Source organism: Delphinapterus leucas, chromosome 1 (assembly GCF_059928025.1).
Source record: "Delphinapterus leucas isolate spDelLeu-1000000601 "Yukka" chromosome 1, BTC_Dleu_Yukka2, whole genome shotgun sequence".
In the NCBI taxonomy this organism is placed as follows: domain Eukaryota; kingdom Metazoa; phylum Chordata; class Mammalia; order Artiodactyla; family Monodontidae; genus Delphinapterus; species Delphinapterus leucas.
The window spans coordinates 134,247,926-134,270,957 of record NC_143129.1 but is presented as its reverse complement, the minus strand read 5'-3'; the positions used below and the strand labels follow the sequence as shown (position 1 = coordinate 134,270,957).

General features: G+C 36.8%; 1 protein-coding gene across 1 annotated transcript in view; it reads left to right on the top strand.

Moving 5' to 3' along the window:
* Positions 1 to 23,032, top strand: part of LEPR (leptin receptor) — a 99,175-nt gene that overhangs the window by 26,145 nt on the left and 49,998 nt on the right. The window contains exons 2-4 of the mRNA XM_089921361.1: positions 4,468 to 4,797; positions 7,160 to 7,283; positions 22,243 to 22,451. Coding sequence (XP_089777487.1) covers positions 4,468 to 4,797; positions 7,160 to 7,283; positions 22,243 to 22,451 — 663 coding nt within the window. The remainder of the gene's footprint in view (positions 1 to 4,467; positions 4,798 to 7,159; positions 7,284 to 22,242; positions 22,452 to 23,032) is intronic.

The following is a 23,032-nucleotide window of genomic DNA, read 5'->3' as shown; positions in this document are numbered from 1 at the left end:
TTTGCCCTTAGAGATGCTGTTTCCTTTAATGGCTAATCAAATTTCCCGTTTCCAGTTAGGAATTCTCTTGCTCATGGTTAAAAATGCAAACCAAACAAACGTATAAGTGTGAAAATGAAAACTCTTCCCAACCTCCTGGGAACAATGTGATGTGTATCCTCCCAGGAACATAACACACACACACACACACACATTCATATCTCTAGTACACACACACACACACACACACACACACACACACATTCATATCTCTAGTTGCAAAAATAGAACTGGTCTATACATTCTGCATATTTCTTTTTTCCACTTAACAGCTTTTCAATTTATCATGACAACTATTTTGCCAGTGTTTACTGATTTACTTATTTGTTTAATGGTTGCATGACAATGAACTGTATGAATGTACCTTAAATTATAAATTTAGTTGAACAATTCCCATTGATAGACAATTCTTTTTCCATAACAGATAATGCTACATTGAAATTCGTATACATATATCTTTGTGTATTTAGAAGAGTATTTCTATAGATTAATTCCTAACGAGGAATTTCTGTGTTGAGTAGTAAGCACATGTTTGAATTTGATAGATACTGTGAAATCTTCTCCACAAAGCTCTGTGCCTTTTGCAGTCCCAACATGAGTATATGAGTGGTATTCCATTGTATTCCTGCCAAAGATGCATGTTATCATTCTTTTACCTTTTTGCCCTGTCAAAGCAAAATACAACATCTCACTTTAATTTTATTTATTTGGTTATTTGTGAGATTGAGTACTGTTTAGTGACCATTTCTATTTTTTTATGTGATTTTCTAATTCACATACTTTGACTATTTTGTTGTTGGATTTTATTTGTCTCAATTGATTTTTAGAAATTTCTAAAATGTAGATATTTAGCTCTGTATTATTCAAGGTTCTCCAGAGAAGCAGGAACAATAGGATTTATATATATCTAGGATGAGGTTTATTATAAGGAATTGGCTCACATGATTATGGAGGCTGAGAAGTCCCAAGATTTGCAGTTGGCAAGCTGGAGACCCAGGAGAGCTGATGTTGTAAGTTCCTGTCCAAACAATGGCAGGTTTGAGACCCAGGAAGAGTAAAGCTTCAGTTTGAGTCCAAAGGAAGGAAAAGACTGACGTCCCAGTTCAAGCCTGTCAAACAGGAGGAGTTCCCTCTTACACAGTCATTTTTGTTCTATTTAGGTCTTCAATTGATTGGATGAGGCCCACCCACATCAGGAATGGCATCTGCTTTACTCAGTCTACTGGTTCATCCAGGAACAGCCTCACAGACACACTCAGATTAACATTTGACCAAATGTCTGAGCACCCCGTGGGCCTAGTGAAGTTGACACATAGCATTAACCATCACAAGCCCTAAGAATTTATTATGTTTTGCAAATTTCTTCTCCTTGCCCATCATTTATTTTCTAACTTGGTTTTCTTTTACAGTTCAGAATATTTATACATACACATTAACACCCTTATACATACTTGGAAACAAGATATCATGACATTTAAATATTTTAATTTTCTTTAGCAAATGTAGCATTATTAAATTATGAATACATATATCAGATGATAGTCAAAACTTTAATTGTCTGTATCCAGGAGCAGTTTACTTGGTGATAATATTTAAAATAAATGGCTACCATACAGAATAACAGATTTGTTCTAAAATGCAAAGGAAATGTCATTTTAAAGGTATTCCCCATTATGACTCTAGTAAACAATGACAAGATAATGTTATAAGGGGATATTATCAAGGGATGGTGTATACCTTGGGAATTCCCACCTTGACTATCACCAGAAGAATGCTTTCAAAAATTAAATGTATACTAGTCTTCCTCCTACCTATTCCTATCTCTCGAATATCCTCGAGAGAAAGCTTAATAGACATTTTTTTTAGAATCTTGTGTTTTAAATTTCTGTGAAGCATAGCAGGCTTCTGTTGGAAAGTAGTCACACAATGCCAGTGACTTTTGAGTATATAGTTGACCCTCGAAGAGCATGGGTTTTCGCAGGTCCACTTATACTCAGATTTTTTTCAATAGTAAATACTGAAGTACTGCACGATCCAAGGTTAGTTGAATCTGCAGATGCAGAAGAACTGTGTATACAGAGGAACCGTGTATAGGGAGGGCCAACTATAAGTTATATGCAAATTTTCCACTGCTCAGAGGGTCAGTGCCCTTAACCTCCGCATTGTACTATTCTCAGTTGTTTCTTACAGCATTCTAGAGATATTTTGATTTTTTTTTTAACTCAAATCATTTATTTAGACTGTGTTCCAAGTTTTGGAAATTAAAGTCAAGCTATCTTTAACAAAACCTGTTTTCTCTGGCAATGATTACCTGTGTGTCAGCTAGTTCTGGGCATCTTTTTGGCTACTCTAATCTTTTTTTTTTTAATTTTTATTTTATATTGGAGTATAGTTTATTAACAATGATGTGTTAGTTTCAGGTGTACAGCAAAGAGATTCAGTTATACATATACATGTATCTATTCTTTTTCAAATTCTTTTTCCATTTAGATTATTTCAGAGTATTGAGCAGAGTTCCCTGTGCTGTACAGTAGGTCCTTGTTGGTTATCTGTTTTAAATATAGCAGTGTGTACATGTCAATCCCAAACTTCCAATCTTTAAAAATGCTCTTGGAGCTTTCCTTGTTATATATACTGTTCTTTGTCATTTTAGCCGTATATATATTTACTGAAAATATCCAGGATAATTCCACTGTTACAGATTTCAGAAAAACTAGACCACAGGGGGCTATCAAAGAGTGGTAACATTCTCTCTTACATTCTCTATCTAATTTTTATTAGGCTCCATGCTAATGTTTCACATTGGCTTTCCAAAAGGTTTGTGGTTTGGTCAAGCTTTGTGAATTGGAAGAGGTCTGGGGCCATGTATAACATATGATAGGATGATAACAGATGTCATATGATAACATGATAACATATGCCTCCAGGTGAATATATATTTCCCTCTTTGGAGGGAAAGAAATATCATTTGCAAAGGAAGCATGTAAACAAAATAGAATCATCTTTTAATTAAACTGATTCAGTAGTTACTATGTCTAAGACATTCATTATTACATTTTAAGTTTTAAATAGTCCTTTGAGGATTTTAGGCTAATTTCAATTCAGCCAACCAAATCTTCCATGTGCAGCTATAAAATATAATGCTTTTAATTAGTACCAATACATATTCATGGTTTTGTAAAATGAAAGAAATACCCAGTTCTCTTTTTAGTGAGTTCTAATTTCAGAAATAAATGTTAGAAGGATTGAAGTCCAAAGGAACATAGTTGCAGTGAGGATTCACTTTTGGTGATGTTATAATACCTAATTGTTATCAGTGTGGGAAAAATAATACTAGTCGTGTTAATCATTTTTGCCTTAAATTTTGCATCTGATACATGTTTGTATTAATTAACATTAATAGAAAGTTCTAGAAACCAAATTGTTAACAGTCATTACTTGTGTATTTGAATATTTTACATGTATTACTTTTGTAATTTAGAACAATACTTTTGTGAATTTTAAAAAAAATTTCTATTTTCTTACATTTTTACGTTTACCATAATCCTTCAAAAGTCTCATTCTATACAAATCCATGAAAACTTCTTAGAATTTTCATTCTTCATTACTTTGTATATGAGGAAACACAGCTGTTGGATCGTTAGGGTAACTTATAAAAGAAAGAGTTATGGAGAATTCATTATTTTATTATCAAACAACTACTCATTAAAATACAAGTATCACTTCTGAGGATTTTTGCGGGGGGTACAGGATTATAAAATTGTTCTTAATTTTATGTGTCTAAAAAGTGATAAATTGTCTTTAATCAGCAGTGGACGTTTCCTGTAAGAAGTCTGTCATTGTGCATCAATTATTGGAGAATGCATTAAGGACATGTCTTATATGATGTCATATATCTGGAGAACCATGGGCAGATTCAGGAAATCATCCAGCTGTCCTGATGTTGAAGACAAACCCTTTCTAAAAGCACTCAGTGAAAGTAGTGTTAACATTTCCGTGTTATTCTCATTAAGAAATATTAAAACAGCACGTTAATGTTCGCTTATATAATTGCACATCCAGATACCATTTATGCTGGAAGTTCATTAGAATAATTTATTTTTTAGAAAAGGAAATTGGAATATTTAGCTATAATTTCCTATCATTAAAATATAATTATGAGATGTTAGATTAATGAGGAAAATGAATTGTGAATTTCCAAAAAAGGGGTGCTAAGGAGTGAAGTTACCTCTATAAATAAATGCACCCTCTTAAGTGTAACACTTTGTTCAGTGGAAGCACAGAGCTATGCATTAGGCACTGATTGAGCACTTAGAAAGTTAAGTAATTACTATTGAGCACTACATGGCTTAATCTTAGATACTTCCTATTTATGTCTAGTCAAAATGATTAATTGCTTTTCTGTGTGTCTTTTAACTGTCCTAACAGAATTTATTTATGTGATAACTGCATTTAACTTGGCATATCCAATTACTCCCTGGAAATTTAAGTTGTCTTGCATGCCACGAAATACAACATATGACTTCCTCTTGCCTGCTGGAATCTCAAAGAACACTTCAAGTTTGAGTGGACATTATGAGGCACTTGTTGAAACTAAACTTAATTCAAGTGGTACCTACTTATCTAACTTATCATCCAGAACAACTTTCCACTGTTGCTTTTGGAGCGAGGAAGATAAAAACTGCTCTGTACATGCAGACAACATTGAAGGGAAGGCATTTGTTTCAACAGTAAATTCTTTAGTTTTTCAACAAATAGGTAAGTATTTTAATGTTCCAAACATTACCTCTTACTTAACTGTATTGAACAAAAGGGTTCTATTCTCTGAAACCTGTGTGAAATAGATGTCTTATGGATGTGATTCTGAGCACACATTATTATTTTATATTAGTAATAAAATTAGGACCAAACTAATAAGTCCCCAGTTATTTTCTATCCCCTAAAAATAAAATAAAAATGTAATGAGGGAACTTTTTAACCTTAGCATACATTTCTTGTAGTCTTCTAAATTGGCTTTAAAATAGAAAAAGTACAACTAATTTTTGTTAAGTAGATAAAATATCAAATGGCAGATAATACTGTTGAGTTAGTTAAAGCAAGCAAGGAATCTCTCCGTAACCAAGGAGAGATCAAAAAAACCAAATCAAGGTTTTTTTTGTTGTTTAAGTATAATGCGTACTAAATGTAGCTCATGTTGTTAATAATTCTGCATGTGGAAATCTAAACAACAAAATTATCTCCAAGCCCTGGAAAAGCTTAAATAGAGCAGAGACAATTGACTTAACATTGTAGAGACCTACAGTATGAAAATAAAGACGTACATAATATAACACTCCTATGTAGGGTTAGTCAGAATTTCTCAACCTCAAAATTATTGACATTGTGGGCCAGATAATTCTTGGTTATGGGGGACTGTTCTGTGCATTGTGGGATGTTCGAAGCATCCCCGCCTTCTGCCCACTTAATGTCTGTTAACACTCACTCCCCAGTTGTGACAATCAAAACATATCTCTAGACTTTGCCAGATGTCCCTTGGAGGGCCAAAGCAGCACTGATTAGATGGAAGAAACACTCAGTTTGTTGAAATCAGGTTAGGAGTAAGGATAAAGCATAACTGTGCAATAAAATCAGAGTTGTGTTTTTTTTTTTTTTTTTTTTGCGGTACGCGGGCCTCTCACTGTTGTGGCCCCTCCCGCTGCGGAGCACAGGCTCCGGACGCGCAGGCCCAGCGGCCATGGCTCACGGGCCCAGCCGCTCCGCGGCATGTGGTATCCTCCCGGACCGGGGCACGAACACGTGTCCCCTGCATCGGTAGGCGGGCTCTCAACCACTGCGCCACCAGGGAAGCCCCTAAAATCAGAGTTTTAAAGCAAGTTAGATAACTCCCAGTGTCTCCAACTGACTCTATAAGCATTTAAGTTAATTTTAAATGACACAGTTCTTTAATTTGTAAGGGAACTTAACTTAGCCATTCCAATGATTATTAAATATATTAAGAATGAACTTAAAATGTTAGGGTCCCTGTGATGAGCTGTAAAATGATCAAAAAATGTTAGGACCTTTTTCGATTATCAAGTGAAATGATTTTGATGCAGATTTTAATTTTACGTATATATATAAAGGCTAATAATTCATTATTTTTAAATGAGTTTAAGTTTTTGTAACTAAAATTACTAGGTTAAGTGGTGGTTATTCAGGATTTCCATTTATATTCTGCCATATGGGCTGTTTACTTCATAGGGCTCAACCTATGCAAAGTCCCTACTAGCTAGAAATCCTTCAAATGGGGAAATATGTTAGTGGTGCTTAAAGATAAGTATTAGTGTTGTCTTAAGTTAGTCATGATTTTCAACTATTGCTATTCTTGCTCTCTAAATTACAAATCACTAATAGTTTATCACTGTCAGGTGAGTTTTTCAGTGTACAGTGAAATATACTCATATAAGTTGTATGTGGGTTCTATAATATTACAATAACAGGAATTTAAGGGCTTCCCTGGTGGCGCAGTGGTTGAGGGTCCGCCTGCCGATGCAGCGGACACGGGTTCGTGCCCCGGTCTGGGAAGATCCCACATGCCGTGGAGCGGCTGGGCCCGTGAGCCATGGCCGCTGAGCCTGCGCGTCTGGAGCCTGTGCTCCGCAACGGGAGAGGCCACAACAGTGAGAGGCCCGGGTACCGAAAAAAAAAAAAAAAAAAATTTAAGATGCGCATCTTTCTTCCAATGTGAATCACCATGCTTTATTGCTAAAGCAGACACTTAAATACTGCCCCAAATTTGCTTGTACCTTGATATTTCATGTTCTCTCGTCTCTTGGAAAGTGAGGATGAACTGAGCTAGGTGAGTTTTGGGGTCTTCTGTCCTACTTAAGTGGTTCAGGATTTTAAAAATGTTTGAGAAACAATAATTGAATTTAATTATCTTACTTTGTGAAAAAGGAAACTGAAGGCCAAAGGGACTAAATGGGCAAACACATACGATCAGCTAGAGCCTGCTCTTTTTCTTTCAGAATGGGCAGTGAAAGTTGTATCAGAACACTGGTAAATTTAATTTAGCTCTTCTCTTTCACTGAGTTGTTCAGAATGTTTTTCTTGGGTTTAATTTAGCTTATTTTTAATTCAGGTGCAAACTGGAACATACAGTGCTGGATGAAAGAGGACTTGAAATTATTCATCTGTTATATGGAGTCATTATTTAAGAGTCCTTTCAAGAATTATGACCTTAAGGTCCATCTTTTATATCTTCTGTAAGTACCAAATAAATAAATTTGGACATTTCCATGACACAAGTTTTTTTGAAATGCAAGAGTTTCCATATGCAGAAGTAGATTATGAAAGCTCTTCTATCTCCGCATTTCCTTTTATATCAGTGTACATTTCTGTACTTTTTATACAACCATCTTCTCCATTAGGTTTCCTCTTTTCTCCTCATGTTGGTTCAGGTAGCAAAGCATTGCAGATATGGATGGGCATATATTCTCAAAGAAGCGTGAACTCAATTCAGTAGTGTTAGATATTTGAGTGGAGAAGGGAAAATAGTTTATATTTATTTTTCTGGTGGATTTTTCTCTCATATTTGATCTTTTTATTATCTTAAAATGTAAGTGCTTTTTATTTATTTGTGCTAGGTAGAGAGCCATGATGGTGGTTTCAAACAGCCATACACTTATGATTCTAACAGCTAATATGTCATTCAATAATAATAATTCCGGTGATAATACATATCATTTCTATTTGAATTTTAACTCTTTAAAATTCATTCTCATTTGTTCTTTTATTTGATGCTTAAGAAGAATGTCACTCACCTCCCTCAGTTCTGCAGTTATTGAGGTCATATAATTAAGGGGCAGTGTGCTAGAAACTGTCCATATAAAGATGAATAGAGACAGAAAGTAGAATGATGGCTACCAGGGACTAGGGGAGGGGTAATGAAGAGTTCTTGTTTAAATGGGTTCAGAGTTTCAGTTTGGGGACATGAAAAAAGTTCTGAAGTTGAATGGTAGGGATTGTTACCCAACAGTGTGAATGTACTTAATATCATGAACTGTACACTTAAAATGGTAAATGTTATGTTATGTATATTTTACCACGGTAAAAAAATTTTAAAGAAACAAAGATGTCAAGAAAAAGATGTATTCATAGGCTTTACTAAATGTGTATTTTTTAAATCAATTTATTTATTTATTTTTGGCTGTGTTGGGTCTTCGTTTCTGTGCGAGGGCTTTCTCTAGTTATGGCAAGCGGGGGCCACTCTTCATCGCGGTGCGCGGACCTCTCACTGTCACTGCCTCTCTTGTTGCGGAGCATAGGCTCCAGACGCGCAGGCTCAGTAATTGTGACTCACAGGCCCAGTTGCTCCGCAGTATGTGGGATCCTCCCAGACCAGGGCTCGAACCCGTGTCCCCTGCATTGGCAGGCAGATTCTCAACCACTGCGCCACCAGGGAAGCCCCACTAGATGTGTATTTTACATCAACTTTTTAAAATAACTGCAATGGTTGATTTATGTATTTATTCTCACTGTTTTGCCGTATGTTGTTCTATGTATTTTTAGACTATATTGTTGGGTGGATCTATGTTCTTAGTTGTTACATCTTCTTGATGTATTTTCCCATTAACCTTTATACAACATTCTTCTTTGTTTTGTATCTTGCCTTTAGTTTTAAAAATATATTTTGTCTTACATATATATTTTTTATTATTTTTATTTATTTATTTTTCGGTACGCGGGCCTCTCACTGTTGTGGCCTCTCCCATTGCAGAGCAACAGGCTCCGGACGCACAGGCTCAGCGGCCATGGCCCACGGGCCCAGCCGCTCTGTGGCATGTGGGATCTTCCCGGACCGGGGCACGAACCCGTGTCCCCTGCATCGGCAGGCGGACTCTCAACTGCTGCCCCACCAGGGAAGCCCGTCTTATATTTTTTTAAAAAAAGAATAGTTATGATCTCTGCTCTTGAGCCACTCACAGGCTAGTGGTTGGGACAGATATGTACGAATATGTATCAAAATAGGGCTTCAGTTTTAGTGGCTACTGATGTGCACTTGGTAGGCACATGAAGGTGTGGGAGCACAAGACTGGTGTGAGAGCCTTATGTGGGGATGTCTAGAGCACTGGTGGCAAGAGGAGTGAAGGTTTCCCAAGGAAGGAGATAGCTAAGTTGAAACTTCAGGAATGAATAAGCGCTAATAACAAAAATATGTGGGCAGGTAGCACTGAGAAGCATATCAACATCACCTGGAAATATTTTAGAAATTTAAATTTGATAACTCTGTCCCAGAACTAGAATCAGAAATTTTGGGGGTGAGGCCCATCAATCTGTATTTTATCAAGCCCTTTAGATGAATCTGATGGAACTAAAATTTGAAAATTTCTGGTGTAAAGGTAAATAAGACAAATTTTAGAAGAAAATTTGCATAGCTGCTACCATCCTCATTATGTACTGATTATCAGACTGTAGTTAATATTTATAACTTATGTTAGACTGCTGGACTAATTTTTTTTTGACCTCGCTGCAAGGCTTGTGGAATCTTAGTTCCCCACCAAGGGATTGAACCCGGGCCTCCAGCAGTGAAAGTGCTGAGTCCTAACCATTGGACCTCCAGGAAATTCCCTGGACTAATTCTTAAAGTCACCCCACAGGAGTAGCCCAGATAGGGTGCCCCTGCTGTCACATCTGGTCATTGAGTGTCTCTGTGATGATTTCCACCTCTAATGCTGGTCACTAGATGAATCTAGAAGCCCCTGCTAGCCCCTGCTGCTTTAATGAGTGCAATTCTCATTAGGGCCAGTGTCTTGAATGGGAGTATCTGATTGGTGAGAACGTGCCGTAGCTGCTAGTGTTTCAGCCTAACAGAAGAGTAGATTTCCCAGGCAGATCCTGGGCAGCCAGGTGGATAAATGTCCACAACAGAATGACTGGGCTATAAATCTCTAGAGGCCCAAGAAGCCTGCTGAAGTAGTAAAGTGAGAAGGTAGAGGAGTAATGGGCAAATGCACAGCCAAAGGTGAACATGTAAAGGATGGGAAAGAATGAGCTTGTTTCTAGTCTATAGAAAATGACCCAGCAGGGAGAGAAAAATTGAAGATGTGGTAGAAGGGGACCCATTGAAGATACATGACAGAGAGTGAATGGTTCAATAGGCAAGTTCCAGAAAAAGAGCACAGATGAAGGGTTGGTCTTAAACCGTATTGAGAGAAGAAAGGAAGCACTGTGGTGGATGAGGATATATTTGACGTCTGGGCAGAAAGTTTCCTGCTTTATTAACCAAGACAGATTTTAGCTCAGAGAAAAGAATTCCTTTGCAATGTAGTACATTTTTGTGATGACCTGAATACTTTGGGTGATGATTAAAATCTCACTAGGTGCCTATTCAAGAGAATTTCAAATATTATCCGTGGGCTATAGGGTAATGTGCTCAGTTTTAAAGCTCTGTGACAGGATTTATATTTTATAATTTTTATAATGTATAGGCCATAGTTATGTCTGGGGTCTGCATTTTCTGAAAAAGATATTATATATGAATATGTCAGAACATTACAAAATTGCATAGTAAGTTAGCTACAGCTGCGAATTTGAACTTCAGTCAGCTAAGTAGTCATTGGTCTGTTCATCTAAATGGTAAGACCCAGAAAAATGAGAAAATTATGATAAACTAAATAGATTTTTCAACTTGCTCATATGATGAATTTAGTAGATTCTCTTGACCTGCTTTTATTTGAACTCAGGTTTCTAAAAAATATTAATACAGGAAAACCTAATTGCATGCAATTTGAGAAGCATTTTCTTTTCTTTTCTTTTTTTCTTGCCACTTTAATTGTTCTCTCCATTGTATGATTTGGTTAGTTTTACCAATTGTCACATACTATTTCCACCTTGAATTCTATTTTTGTGTGCATCTTTGGGCAATATATCTCCAAAAATTTAAATAAGACTCTTCAGATCAGGAGGAAGAGCTGGCCCATATAACAAATGAAACCTCTGTGGAAGAGGAAATCCGTAAGGATGGTTACTATAGAAAAGTTTTCATCAAAATCACCTCCCCAAGACATTAGAGAATTCATGAGAGAAGTCTTTCAAATGCTTCCATGTGTAAATAAGTATGTATTTAAAAGGAACTAAAACCTAATGTTTATAAGGGACTTAAAGCCCTATAAATATGCCCCTTAAGGGAAAGCCTTGTTTAAGGTCAGATATTAATGTTTGTCCAAGAAACTGAAGGAGAGATACCGTACAAATGTGTTATTTTTGAATTTTCTCTTAGACCTAGGAAGGAAATCCTCTTCTTCCTTTGTGAGGTGCCTATGTGTACATCAGACACTGAGCTGAGTGTAGGGAACAGTGTTAAACAGCTCAGACTCAACCCTTGCCTTCTTGGAGCTGATAGTAAAGACAAAGAACATAATAAAGTTTGAAAATGCTGTGATGTAATAAATATGGGGACTTTGAGAAACATATGCTAGAAGTATCTGCCTAGATTATAAGGGGGCAGAGAAGAATGAGCCAGAGAGAGTGAAGAGCATTTGCAAAGGAACACAGTCACATATAGACATTTGAGGACTTGAAAAGTTCTGTGGTTGGGAAGCTGGGGAATGATGAGAAATCAAGGTGGATGAATAAGCAAGGGTTGTCCAGGGAGTTTGCACTTTTGTAACTGCTAACACCTAGTTTACTTTGTCTCTTCACTGTCACTCTTGTCAGCATTCTTGGTGATTTCAGCATCAATCTGGATGATCTTCAATTTCTTGAAAGCTTTACTTTTACTCTTCTCTTTTTCATCCAACCTAGCTTACCCATTCTCATGGATCTTGTCATTAGCAGATAAGCTTGCTCTTTCTCTAATCTCAGTTTCAAGGATCCCACTCTTTGACCATCTCTCCCCCTACCCGTCATGTCAGGCCTAGTCCCTCTGTCACCTCAGCCTCAGGAGTAAATCTCCATGCCCCTTGGCTCTGCCCTCTGGGCCCTTGGTTCTGCCCTCTGATTCGCCTTCCATTTTTTTTATGAAAAGTTACACATCTCTGCAGCTGAGTAGTTTTCTCAGCATGCTTCCGGTTGGCACAATTTTGGGAATCCAGTGGCTTTGTTTCATTTTGTACTCCTTCAGTCTAAGCTAGCAGTGTTTCTGCTACTGTAATTCTCTCATAAGATCACACAGCCTCCTGGGAATCTTACTGGGGTTCACTCCGTTAGATAAAAGCCCGCAGGTCTCTTAGAAATAAGCTCTTCTCTTTGCTTAGAAGCCATTTCAAACATCCTTAGCCATCTGGAGAGGCTGGGAATTTTACAACTTTCAAGTCCTAGTTCCTTTGTTTAACAGCCCTTTTGTCAATGAATATCTCTCCTCTTGAAACAGTAAGGAACCAAGAGGCATTTTCAGCACTTGTTTGGAGATCTCCTGAAATAGATCACCAGATCAGTAGGCACATTCTACACTGTCCACAGAACTGCCGATGTGTTACTTAGCTTTCGACCACTATGTAAGAAAGATTCCCTTTCCTCCAGTTTCCAATATCATGTTCCTCACTTCTTTTTGTGTCCTCGCTGGCAGTGTCCTCAAACTGTAGATTTCTACTAACAGTCTGTTCAAGGTGTTTTAGGCTTTCTCCATCATGCCTCTTCAAATACTTCCAGCCTGTGTCCATCACCTAGCTCCAAAGCCACACCCACATTTTTAGGTATTTGTTATGGCAGCATCCCACTTCCAGGTACCAGTATCTTCCTTGGCTATCTATGCCATATGATAAATTACCAAAAATTTAGTGGCTTAAAACAACAGTTATTCATCATTTCACAGTTTCTGTGGGTCAGGAATCTAGGTGCAGCTTAGCTGGGACATCTGCCTTAAGGTCTTTCACAAGGTTGCAATGCAGATGTCAGGTAGGAGTGCAGTTATTTCAAGGCTCAACTTCAGGAGGATCTGTTTCCAAGCTCACTCCCTAGGCTTCCAAATTCCTCATGGGCCACTAGACAGAAAGCCTTAGTTCCTCCCAGGCTGTGACTGGAGGCCTTCTTCAGTTCTTTGTCCTGTGTATTCTCCATAGAGCACCTTACAACATGGCAGCTGGCTTCCCTTAGAGAGAGCCAGAGAGACCCGCTGATGACCTTGTTTTTGATTTTCACTGGGAAAGCAGGAGGTGGAGGGGGCGGGTTCAGGTTTTTGCTTTCCTCACCAAAATCTACCAGCCTGCTCATGTCAGTGCCTATGCAGTTTCCTTGTTTTCTTTAGTTGCTGATGAATTCTCTGGGTTCCAATATAAAATGAACACTTTCTTCTGTGTTTTGAGTCCCATCCCCTGTTGTCACTCAAGGACTTTGTTCTGGCAATTATCCCCTCTCTCTCCTGCATCGTCAAGTTTTCCTCTCAGCCGATACACATGCTGCAGTAACTCCCACTTAAAACATAGATTTCCTCGATCACACATTTCCATCAAGTCATCACCCCATTTCACTACTCCCTTTAAAGAAAACCAAGTTTTGAACTATGTGAATACATGTCTTCAGAAGTTAATATAAAAAGTCAGCAAAAGTGACTTCTGGCCATGAGGGAATAATAAGTTCTAGGATTACTCTTCTGTCATAAACAACTAGAAAAGTCTATAAAAGTAGAAAACATCTATTTTCAGATATTGGACAAAGGCAGAACAGAACGTGATTCCTGAGAGGAGGAAACAAAGTAAGTTCTATTTTACTCAGGTTTTCCAGGCTGGAGGCAATTTCCAGGACATGGCACAAGGCTGGGGAACTCAAGCAGAGCCCAGCAATATTGCTGAATTGAGGAGACAGAGAGAAGAGTTCAGAGGGTAAAAGGGGGCTTGATTCATAGGGCAGGGTACCTGAAGCAGGGAGGTACACAGGAGTTAGCACTGGGGTCCCCTTGATTCTTTGGCTGAATACCCATCTGTCTATGATCTTGGGCAAGAAAACTTCTAGGAAGAGAACAACTACCAGGAGCTGTAATCTAAGCAATTCCCAGAGGTCACACAGGGCCAGGAATAATGAAAGTTTCCAACAGGGAGACTTGGAGAGACCTTGTTGAATATCACTGACATTCAGTAGAAACCCCATAATAGCCACACTTTAAAAGTGGGGCCAGATTAGCCCTAGAGTCAAGGCTATTCTATACTCCCCCCAAAAAAGCTTAAAAGAAGCTTAAAAGGTTCACACTTAAGTCACCCAAGTAACTTAGCTGATTGCCAGAACAAAATCCAACATTCTTTAAGGCAAAACAACATAATCCAACACTCAATTGTAATATTCACAATGTCTGGCATCCAGTAAAAAATGGTACATATATGAAGGAAGAGGAAAATATAACCCCAAAAGAAAAAATAGACAATAGAAGCAGACCCAGAAATGGCAGAGATAATAGAATTAGCAGACAGTTAGTTTTAGCATGCTCCACATGCTCAAGGATATAAAGGAAAACATGAACATAATGAGGAGAGAAATTGACAATATAAAAAAGAACAACTGAAATTTTTAGAGAAGAAAGATGCATTATTTGTAAACAAACGTGCTCAATGTTAATTGGGACATTTTAGGCATAGTGTTATTTAATTAAGAAACAGTGTGTGCAGGCCACAGTGCTAGGCTCTGTGAGAAGTACACTTTCCATTCTTTCTCTCTTACCTTTTTTCTTTCCTTCCCCCTCCTTTTTTCCTCCTCCCTCGCTCCCTCCCTTCCTTCCTTCCTTTCTTCCTTCCTATCAAGATGGACTCATGGATTATTATTTTATTTTGTGAGCTATATTTAGTTACTATCATTATTTATTTTATTTATTAATTTATTTTATTGCTCACACTGTCCCATATTTGGCAGTGGGTGCTTATGTAAACTGGCCTCTGTGTCCTTTTGATGTGTTAGATCTTTTTTTTTTTTTTTTTAAAATAGGACTCCTTACTTTCTAGCACTACAAGATGTTTCAGGTTGATTTTATACTTCTCCTGCTCTGACACTGGTATCAGCCATTTTTCCAAGGAGCCCTGATCCCTTTCTGTTGGAGAACGATGTTTACAAAGTGGTATCGGGGGGCTAGATGCTCACTGTTACTTGGGTGGTATTGTTTCTAGGCCCACTCAGCTACATAGTTATATGTATACATACACACAGTACACACATAATGTGTATATATAATACTCACAAGTCTATATTTTTATATCTCTCTGTATATACACATATTAAAAGCATATTAAAACCCAAAGAATGTTGGATTTTGTTCTGGCAATACTAATGTCTCTTGTTCTAGTTCAAAACCACAGGATCTATCCTAGCCTTTCTTTTCTTTCTTTTTTTTTGTAACTCCTTTTTCTAGCAGTGAGAAATCTTGCTTCCCTTTCCAACAATATATTACCTAGTTGCTCAGTCCTAGAATACACACAAAGTAGTTTTGGAATAGCTAAGCCATACCACCATAGAAAACAAATAGGGTAACTAGAGTGCAATGTTTGTTTAGACTCATTTTGCCTTTGCTAAAATTCTGTGTTCTGAAGTTAATTAGGATATCCCCTCCCCTTCTGCCTCAGGTGGTTGTATTGTTAACTTGATGTACATTTAGGTCTATTTGTTTTCGTTTGCATTCCTTTTTTATTTTCTTTTTTTTTTCTTCCTCCCTCTCATCCTTGTTGATTTTCCATTTGTTTGGTGATATTGTACATCTGATGAGTACTTTGTGTTTTACAGAATGCTTCTTAAATTTGTCTCCTTGATGAAATACATCTAAGTCAACTTCTCACCTGGGCCTAATTCATGAGGTCTGGACTGGATTTGCATTTCTATCAATTTCCAGATGATGCTGATGTTACTGGCTTGGGGACCATACTTTGAGAACCGCTGGTCTATGACACTTATTAAAAACAGATTCCTTGGCCCCAGACCTACTGAATTCTCCATGGAGGGTCCAGGAATCTATTATGATGAGTCTAGTCTGGGACACTAACCTGTTCTTTGAAATTACTTGGGATTGGTAAGCTAGATTTTGGGGAGTAACATTTGTATAGGTTACCAGTCTGAGATTTAAAATGCGACTTGATTAAATTATACACAAAGCTAATGCTAAATTTTCCAATTCATGTTTATTGGTTTGCCCACTATGTTTTGCTCTCAGTTTATGTCACAATCAAGAACACTCATTTGGTGTTATTCCTGTAATAATTTAGTATAGATCTTTGCTTAGAGAAACATTAATATATTCATAGAAAAATTTGAGGGGAACAAGTAATTTGATCAAAGGTCAGATGATAGAATGTGCTTTCTATAAACCATTTGTGGCTAAAAGATGAAATTTCAGTACTAATTATATATCTAATTTTTGAGTAGAAATATTGCCAAAATTGTGAAATTTGCAAAGAAGCCAAATTTAAAATTTATTTGACCATTTTTTTCACTTGCAAGTAAAGTTTACTCACATATAGAGAAATTAAATAAATAGTGACACTGAATTTGTGTGTGTGTGTGTGTTGGCAACGCATAAAATATTTTGCTGCGTAAACATTTTTCAAGAATTTCAGAAATTCTTAAGTTTTGGTTATTTTAAGCCAGTGTATCTCTTTCTTATTTTAAAAATTTGATCACCATTTTAACTTATACTACTTTAAAATTTTGATGGTTTAAAAGTAGCATTATCAAAATTTTAAAGTATCATTTGATGTTCATAAATACTTAAAACTTTTTTTTTTTTTTGCGGTACACGGGTCTCTCACTGTTGTGGCCTCTCCCGTTGCGGAGCACAGGCTCCGGATGCGCAGGCTCAGCGGCCATGGCTCACGGGCCCAGCCGCTCCACGGCATGTGGGATCTTACCGGACCGGGGCATGAACCCGTGTCCCCTGCATCGGCAGGTGGACTCTCACCCACTGCACCACCAGGGAAGCCCCTGATGTTCATAAATACTTGAAACTTTAAAAAATCTTTTGGAAGGTAATAGAAGTTCTTATGCTGACTTTGGCAAGTAACAAGGCTGGTGTATTACAGGTTTCACACAAACTTGGAAAAACTTCTGCTGTCATAAATATGAGAAATATCTAATGTTTTCCTCAAGGAAAAAATGATTTGAAATGATTCTGTAATTCTCTAATATTCTGATTTATCGAAATATTAACATAATTCAGATTATAATTATTCTTTAGTTGTGGCCATTAAAGTCTTTATCAATCCCCTAAATAAAATGACAATGGTAAAAGTGAAACTTATCTTGTAATAAGACAGCTTGTAATGATAAGACAGCTTGGGTGTGATGAAGCAAGCACTGAACATGGAAGTATGAGACTTAAGATGAATTCCAGGTCTGCGTTCTCTTTGAGCTCAGTTTTTTACTTGTAAAGTAGGTGTTATTAGTTCCCTCATAAGGGAACTAATAAGGTGGTTTGAAAAATTGAATTAGTGATCCTCAAGGTGTTTTGTGTACATTGCAAATATGTTATGTAATGAAATTTGATGATATATTTAATGTGGTTTCCTTATTTTTGTGTCTTTTGCCCATCAAATACCCACCTGTAGGGAGTACAAAATGTTTTTGGCCTATAGCTGGGATTAAAAATTTTTTTCTTAAAAGTCTAGAGAGTAAATATTTTAGACTTTGCCCACCATACTGTCTCTATCACAACCTTGTAGTCACAATTAATATGTAAATGAATGAGCACGACTGTGTTTATGGACACTGAAATTTGAATTTCATATAATTTACGTGAATCATGGAATATTCTTCCTCTTTTCTTTGTATTGTTTTAAACCATTGGTTAATGTAAGAAGTCCTTCTAAAAATGGGTGTTATTTCGGCTGCAGGTTTCTCACCCCTGTTTAGAGCATTTGAAAACTAGGTTTAGGTTCATTCTTAGACTTTCATGATGGGGTTATCTGTTGGAGTGGTTTGGGAAATTACTGAATGGAGTTTTGTTTTTTTTTTAAAAAAACACAAATTATGAAATACTACAATATATGTTGTATATATACATACTATATAATATATAATCATTGTATATAGTCATTATTATGAATATATATATTTGCATATATTTAAATTGTAAAGAAAATGAAAATAGATTGATTAAATAGAACACAACAGTGAAGTGGTAGAGAAACCACAGAGTTAATTTCATTGGTAATCAGCCGTATTCTACAAATGTCCACTGTATTTAGAAAAAGATGGCATTGGTGAGACCGTGTAAAGTAAGACAGTGTAATTCTAACTTTTCTTTTTGTTTTAAAAAAGAAAAATCTCACCAGAATTTCCTATCCTTTAAAAAATATTACTGGAGTATATGTGTCTTGTTTTCTGTTCAGTTCTATTTGTGGCTTAAAATTTGGGAGTTCTTCAGTCAAAGCATAATACAAGCTGCAAGCATATTTCTGACATAAATAACCACAATTCATTTAATTTGTTCCATACTCTTCTGATAAAAGCTTTTATTTTAATATTTGAAAAACACATAAAAGCCATGGTGTGATATTTTTAAAAACATTTCATTGGATTTGTTTAAAGATTTAGATAAAGTTGGAAGTGCTAAGTCATACCACCTCCAATTCAAAATGGAATTTCATGGGTGTATAGCCCTTTAAAGTTTTTAAAAATACTTTTATGGGGCTTCCCTGGTGGTGCAGTGGTTTAGAGTCCACCTGCCGATGCGGGGGACGCAGGTTCATGCCCCGGTCTGGGAGGATCCCACGTGCCGCGGAGCGGCTGGGCCCGTGGGCCATGGCCGCTGAGCCTGCGCATCCGGAGCCTGTGCTCCGCAACGGGTGAGGCCACAACAGTGAGAGGCCCGTGTACTGCAAAAAAAAAAAAAAAACTTTTATGTAATTGTCTTTTATATTCACAAAAACTTAATAAAGACAGATGGTTCAGGCATTTTCTCTGTATTACTGTTTAAGGAGACCAAGGCTCACAAAGATGAACTTACTTGTCTATGGTCTTATGGTTCATAAGCAAACAGAAAAACCTAATTTAGGTCTCAATGTTAATTTAGTGTGCTTCTTACAATAACAGTATCCCTTCCACAGTGCCCAGGATATTGCTTTGCACATCAAAGTGTCTTGTAAATGTTGTTTCCTGATTGATGTTTTTTTTTAGGACTAAAGGAATACTAAAGTCTAGCTCAGGAAACTTGAAAAATCTATCATAATTCAAAACACTTAATAATTCGTGGGGTGTGTATGGAAAGGTTAGGGTCCGTTTCTCTCATGTGTTTATATCTGAATACTCATGTATAGGCTAATTAGCACAGTTTCTAAAGCAACACTTTCTCCACGTTGAATTTTTAGTTAGTATATTTATCTCTTACAGCTTTTTCCTCCAAAAGGACTGAGGTCTTTTCTGAAGGCAGTGATCATGCCTAAATATTAATACTCTCTCCCTGTCCCCAGGTTCTTTAAAAAGCGTGCAGTGGCTTGGATACGAGGCAGCAGGTGTTTATGGACAGAATGGGGGTAGCTCAAGCAAGACAGGGAATATGAGGCATGGATACCCCCCGCCCCTGCCATGAACTTCCACCCTAAAGACTTCTCATTTATACCAAGGCTTAGACTCTCCATGGGATGAGGCAGATTAAAAAAACAAACACGAAAAAATCAGAAATAACAACTGTCTGTGTCTTGGTTGCAGGCTGTATTCTCTATGCCTTGAGTTGGGTAACCCTATAAGATAATTACAGTTATTTTTTAAAGTTAACCCATTCATTTGTAGGTTTACAGTGATAGGCAAAGTATTGCTTAAAAACTTTTCCCTAGATTTCCTTTTTTTTGTAAACAGCTTTTCTGACATATAAGAATATAAAATAAACTGTACATATTTAGTGTAAACTTATAAGTTTTGATATATGAAACCACTCATAAAGTCTTCACCATAATAAAGAAAATGAATCTATTGTCAATCACAAAATTTATTCTTGCCCCTTTGTAATCCCACCCTCTACTCCTACCTGTGGTACCCTACCACCAGCCCCACCTCCCATCCCCCACTGTCCCCAGGCAATGACTGATCTGACCCTTTCTGTAACCAAAGGTTTCTTTGCATTTTCTAGAATTTTATATAAATGCATTCCTACAGAACTTTTGTCTTTGCTTTCACATGGCATGATTATTTTGAGATTCATTAATGCTGTGTGAATCTACTGTCAGTCCATTCCTTTTCATTGCTGAGTAGCATTCCATTATATGAATATACCACAGTTTGTTTGTCTACTCACCTATTGATTGATAAATGAGTTGTTTACAGGTTTTGACTCTTACAAAGAAAGCTGCTACAATTCTCTGTACTTGTTTGTGTACATATCTCTGTAAGGATATATGCTTTTACTTCTCCTGGATGAATACGTGGGAATGGAATATGTAAATTATATAGTAGGTGTATGTTTAACAACTTAAGAAATTGCAAAACTGTTTTCCAAAGTTGTATCATTTTACATTCCTACCAGCAGTGTATTAGAGTTCCAGTTCCTGCATACCTCTTCAATATGTGATATGATGAATCTTTTCAATTTTGACCATTCTAATATGTGGATAGTAGTATTTCATTGGGGTTTTAATTTGCATTTCCTGAATAACTAGTGATTTGGGGCTTCTTTTCACATGTTTCTTTTCATTCTATGTATTCTGTGGAGAAGTGACTATTGACATTTTGGCCTATTTTTAATTGGATTTTTTAATATTATTATTGAGTTATGAAAGTTCTTTATATCTTCTGGCTTCAAGTCCTTTATTAGAGAGATGACTGGCAAATGTATTCTCTCAGTCTGTGACTTGTCTTTTGTTATTTTTTATCTTTCACAGTGTCTTTTGAAGAACAGAAGTTTTCAATCTTGATAGAAGTCCAATTATCAATTTGTTCTTTTTCTTTTTTAACATCTTTATTGGAGTATAATTGCTTTACAGTGGTGTGTTAGTTTCTACTTTATAACAATATCAATTTGTTCTTTTATGGATCATGCTTTTGTGTTTCATCTAAGAAATTCTTATCTAAACCAAGGCCACAAAAATTTTTTCCTATATTTTCTTCTAAAAGATTCATAGCTTTAGACTTGACATTTGGATTGATGATCCATTTTGAATTAATTTTTAGATCTGATGGGGGGTATGGATTAAAGTTGCTTTTTGGGGTGGGGAGCATGTAGATATCCCACTGTTCCAGCACAATTTATTGAAAAGATTACTTTTTCTCCACAGAACTGCTTGTACCTTTGTAGAAAATTGATTGTACATATAGGTGCTGGTCTCTCTTCTGTTCCATTAATCTATTTTCCTATCTTTACACTCATACTCCAATGGCTGATTATCGTAGCTTATTAGCTGTAACTTCTTGTTTTATTACTTTAGTGGTGGCTTTACGATTTAGAATATAGGTCTTTGACTTATTATAGTCGAACTGATATTATACCTCTAGCTGCTATGACACCACTTCGTGTATAGTAGAAGAACATTACAACTGTGTACTTACAGATCTCCCCCTTCCCCAAGTTTGGTACTAATGTCATACATTTTACTTCTACCTATGTTATAAACCCAACACTACATGGTTATTATTTTTGCTTTAATCAGTCAATAAATATATACCCTTTTAGTTAAATTTCATTTCTTTTTGTGGAACCAGACTTCTATCTACTAACATTTTCTTTTTGCCTGAAGGACTTCCTTTAGCATTTTTTATAATGCAGGTCTGATGATAATGAGTTATTTCCATTTTGGCATGTCTGAAAAAGCCTTTATCGCATGTTTATTTTGAAAGATATTTTTACTGCATATAGGATTTAGGATCACAATTTTTCTTTCCTTTCAGTACTTCACTGTCTTCTTGTTTATTTTATTTATTTATTTATTTTTCTGCGGTACGCGGGCCTGTCACTGTTGTGGCCTCTCCCGCTGCGGAGCACAGCCTCCGGACGCGCAGGCCCAGAGGCCATGGCTCAACGGGCCCAGCCGCTCTGCAGGATGTGGGATCCTCCCGGACTGGGGCACAAACCCGTGTCCCCTGCATCGGCAGGCGGACTCTCAACCACTGCGCCACCAGCGAAGCCCATTGTTTATATTATTTCTGATCGCTAACCTGCTTTAACCCTTGTGTTTGTATCCTTGTTATAATGTATCTTTTTTCCCCAGATGCTCTTTAAGCTGAGTGTGCAGAATAGCTGCCCTCAATTTGGATATTGTGTCCTACATTTTAAATATATCCAGTGCTTTCACATCTGTGTTAATATTTAGCTCTTCTTTTTCCATATAGGCTTGAAGTATTAGAAGAGTCACCTCTGCTCCCCCAGAAAAGCAGTTTTCAGATTGTTCAGTGCAACTGCAGTGTTCATGAATGTTGTGAATGTCATGTGCCCGTGCCAACAGTCAAAATCAATTACACCCTTCTTATGTATTTGAAAATCACATCTGGTGGAGTAATTTTTCACTCACCTCCAATGTCAGTTCAGCCCATTAATGTTGGTAAGTTGTGCATAAAAAAGATAATAGATATCAACATCAGTCATACAAACAGGTTGAAGATTGCTTACAAAATTTTTCACTAGCTTATCTTGCTTTGCCCAACACTCTAAAGATGGTAAGTGTAGTTCTAGGGAGTATTAAAAGCAGCTTCTGGAATGATTTAACAGCAGTATAGATATCTCTGCAATTGTAACTTAAATTCTTTTTGAAAACAGTTTGATTTCTTTAAATCCTGGATCCGTCTAATGAATATTTATTGCTTGGTTATTACTTTTTCACATCTCGGATAACTATTTCTGAAAATAATTGAAAGCTTGTTTTTACCTGAATTTATGCCTTCAGTAAGCATTTCTTAGAGGCTCATGGGTGTCAGCCACTGGCCTAGGAGCTGGGGAAACAATGGTGAATACCTCACAGAACAGGGACAGACAGTAGTGGGCAGAGAGAAACAGTAAAAACATAAACAAATAATTTGCTGTACAAATCTGACCTTAAGAAAAACTCAAATAATAGGCAAAGACCCATATTTTCAGTGCAAAGATTCCCCAAATTTATTTGATCAACTGGAATGTATAATTACA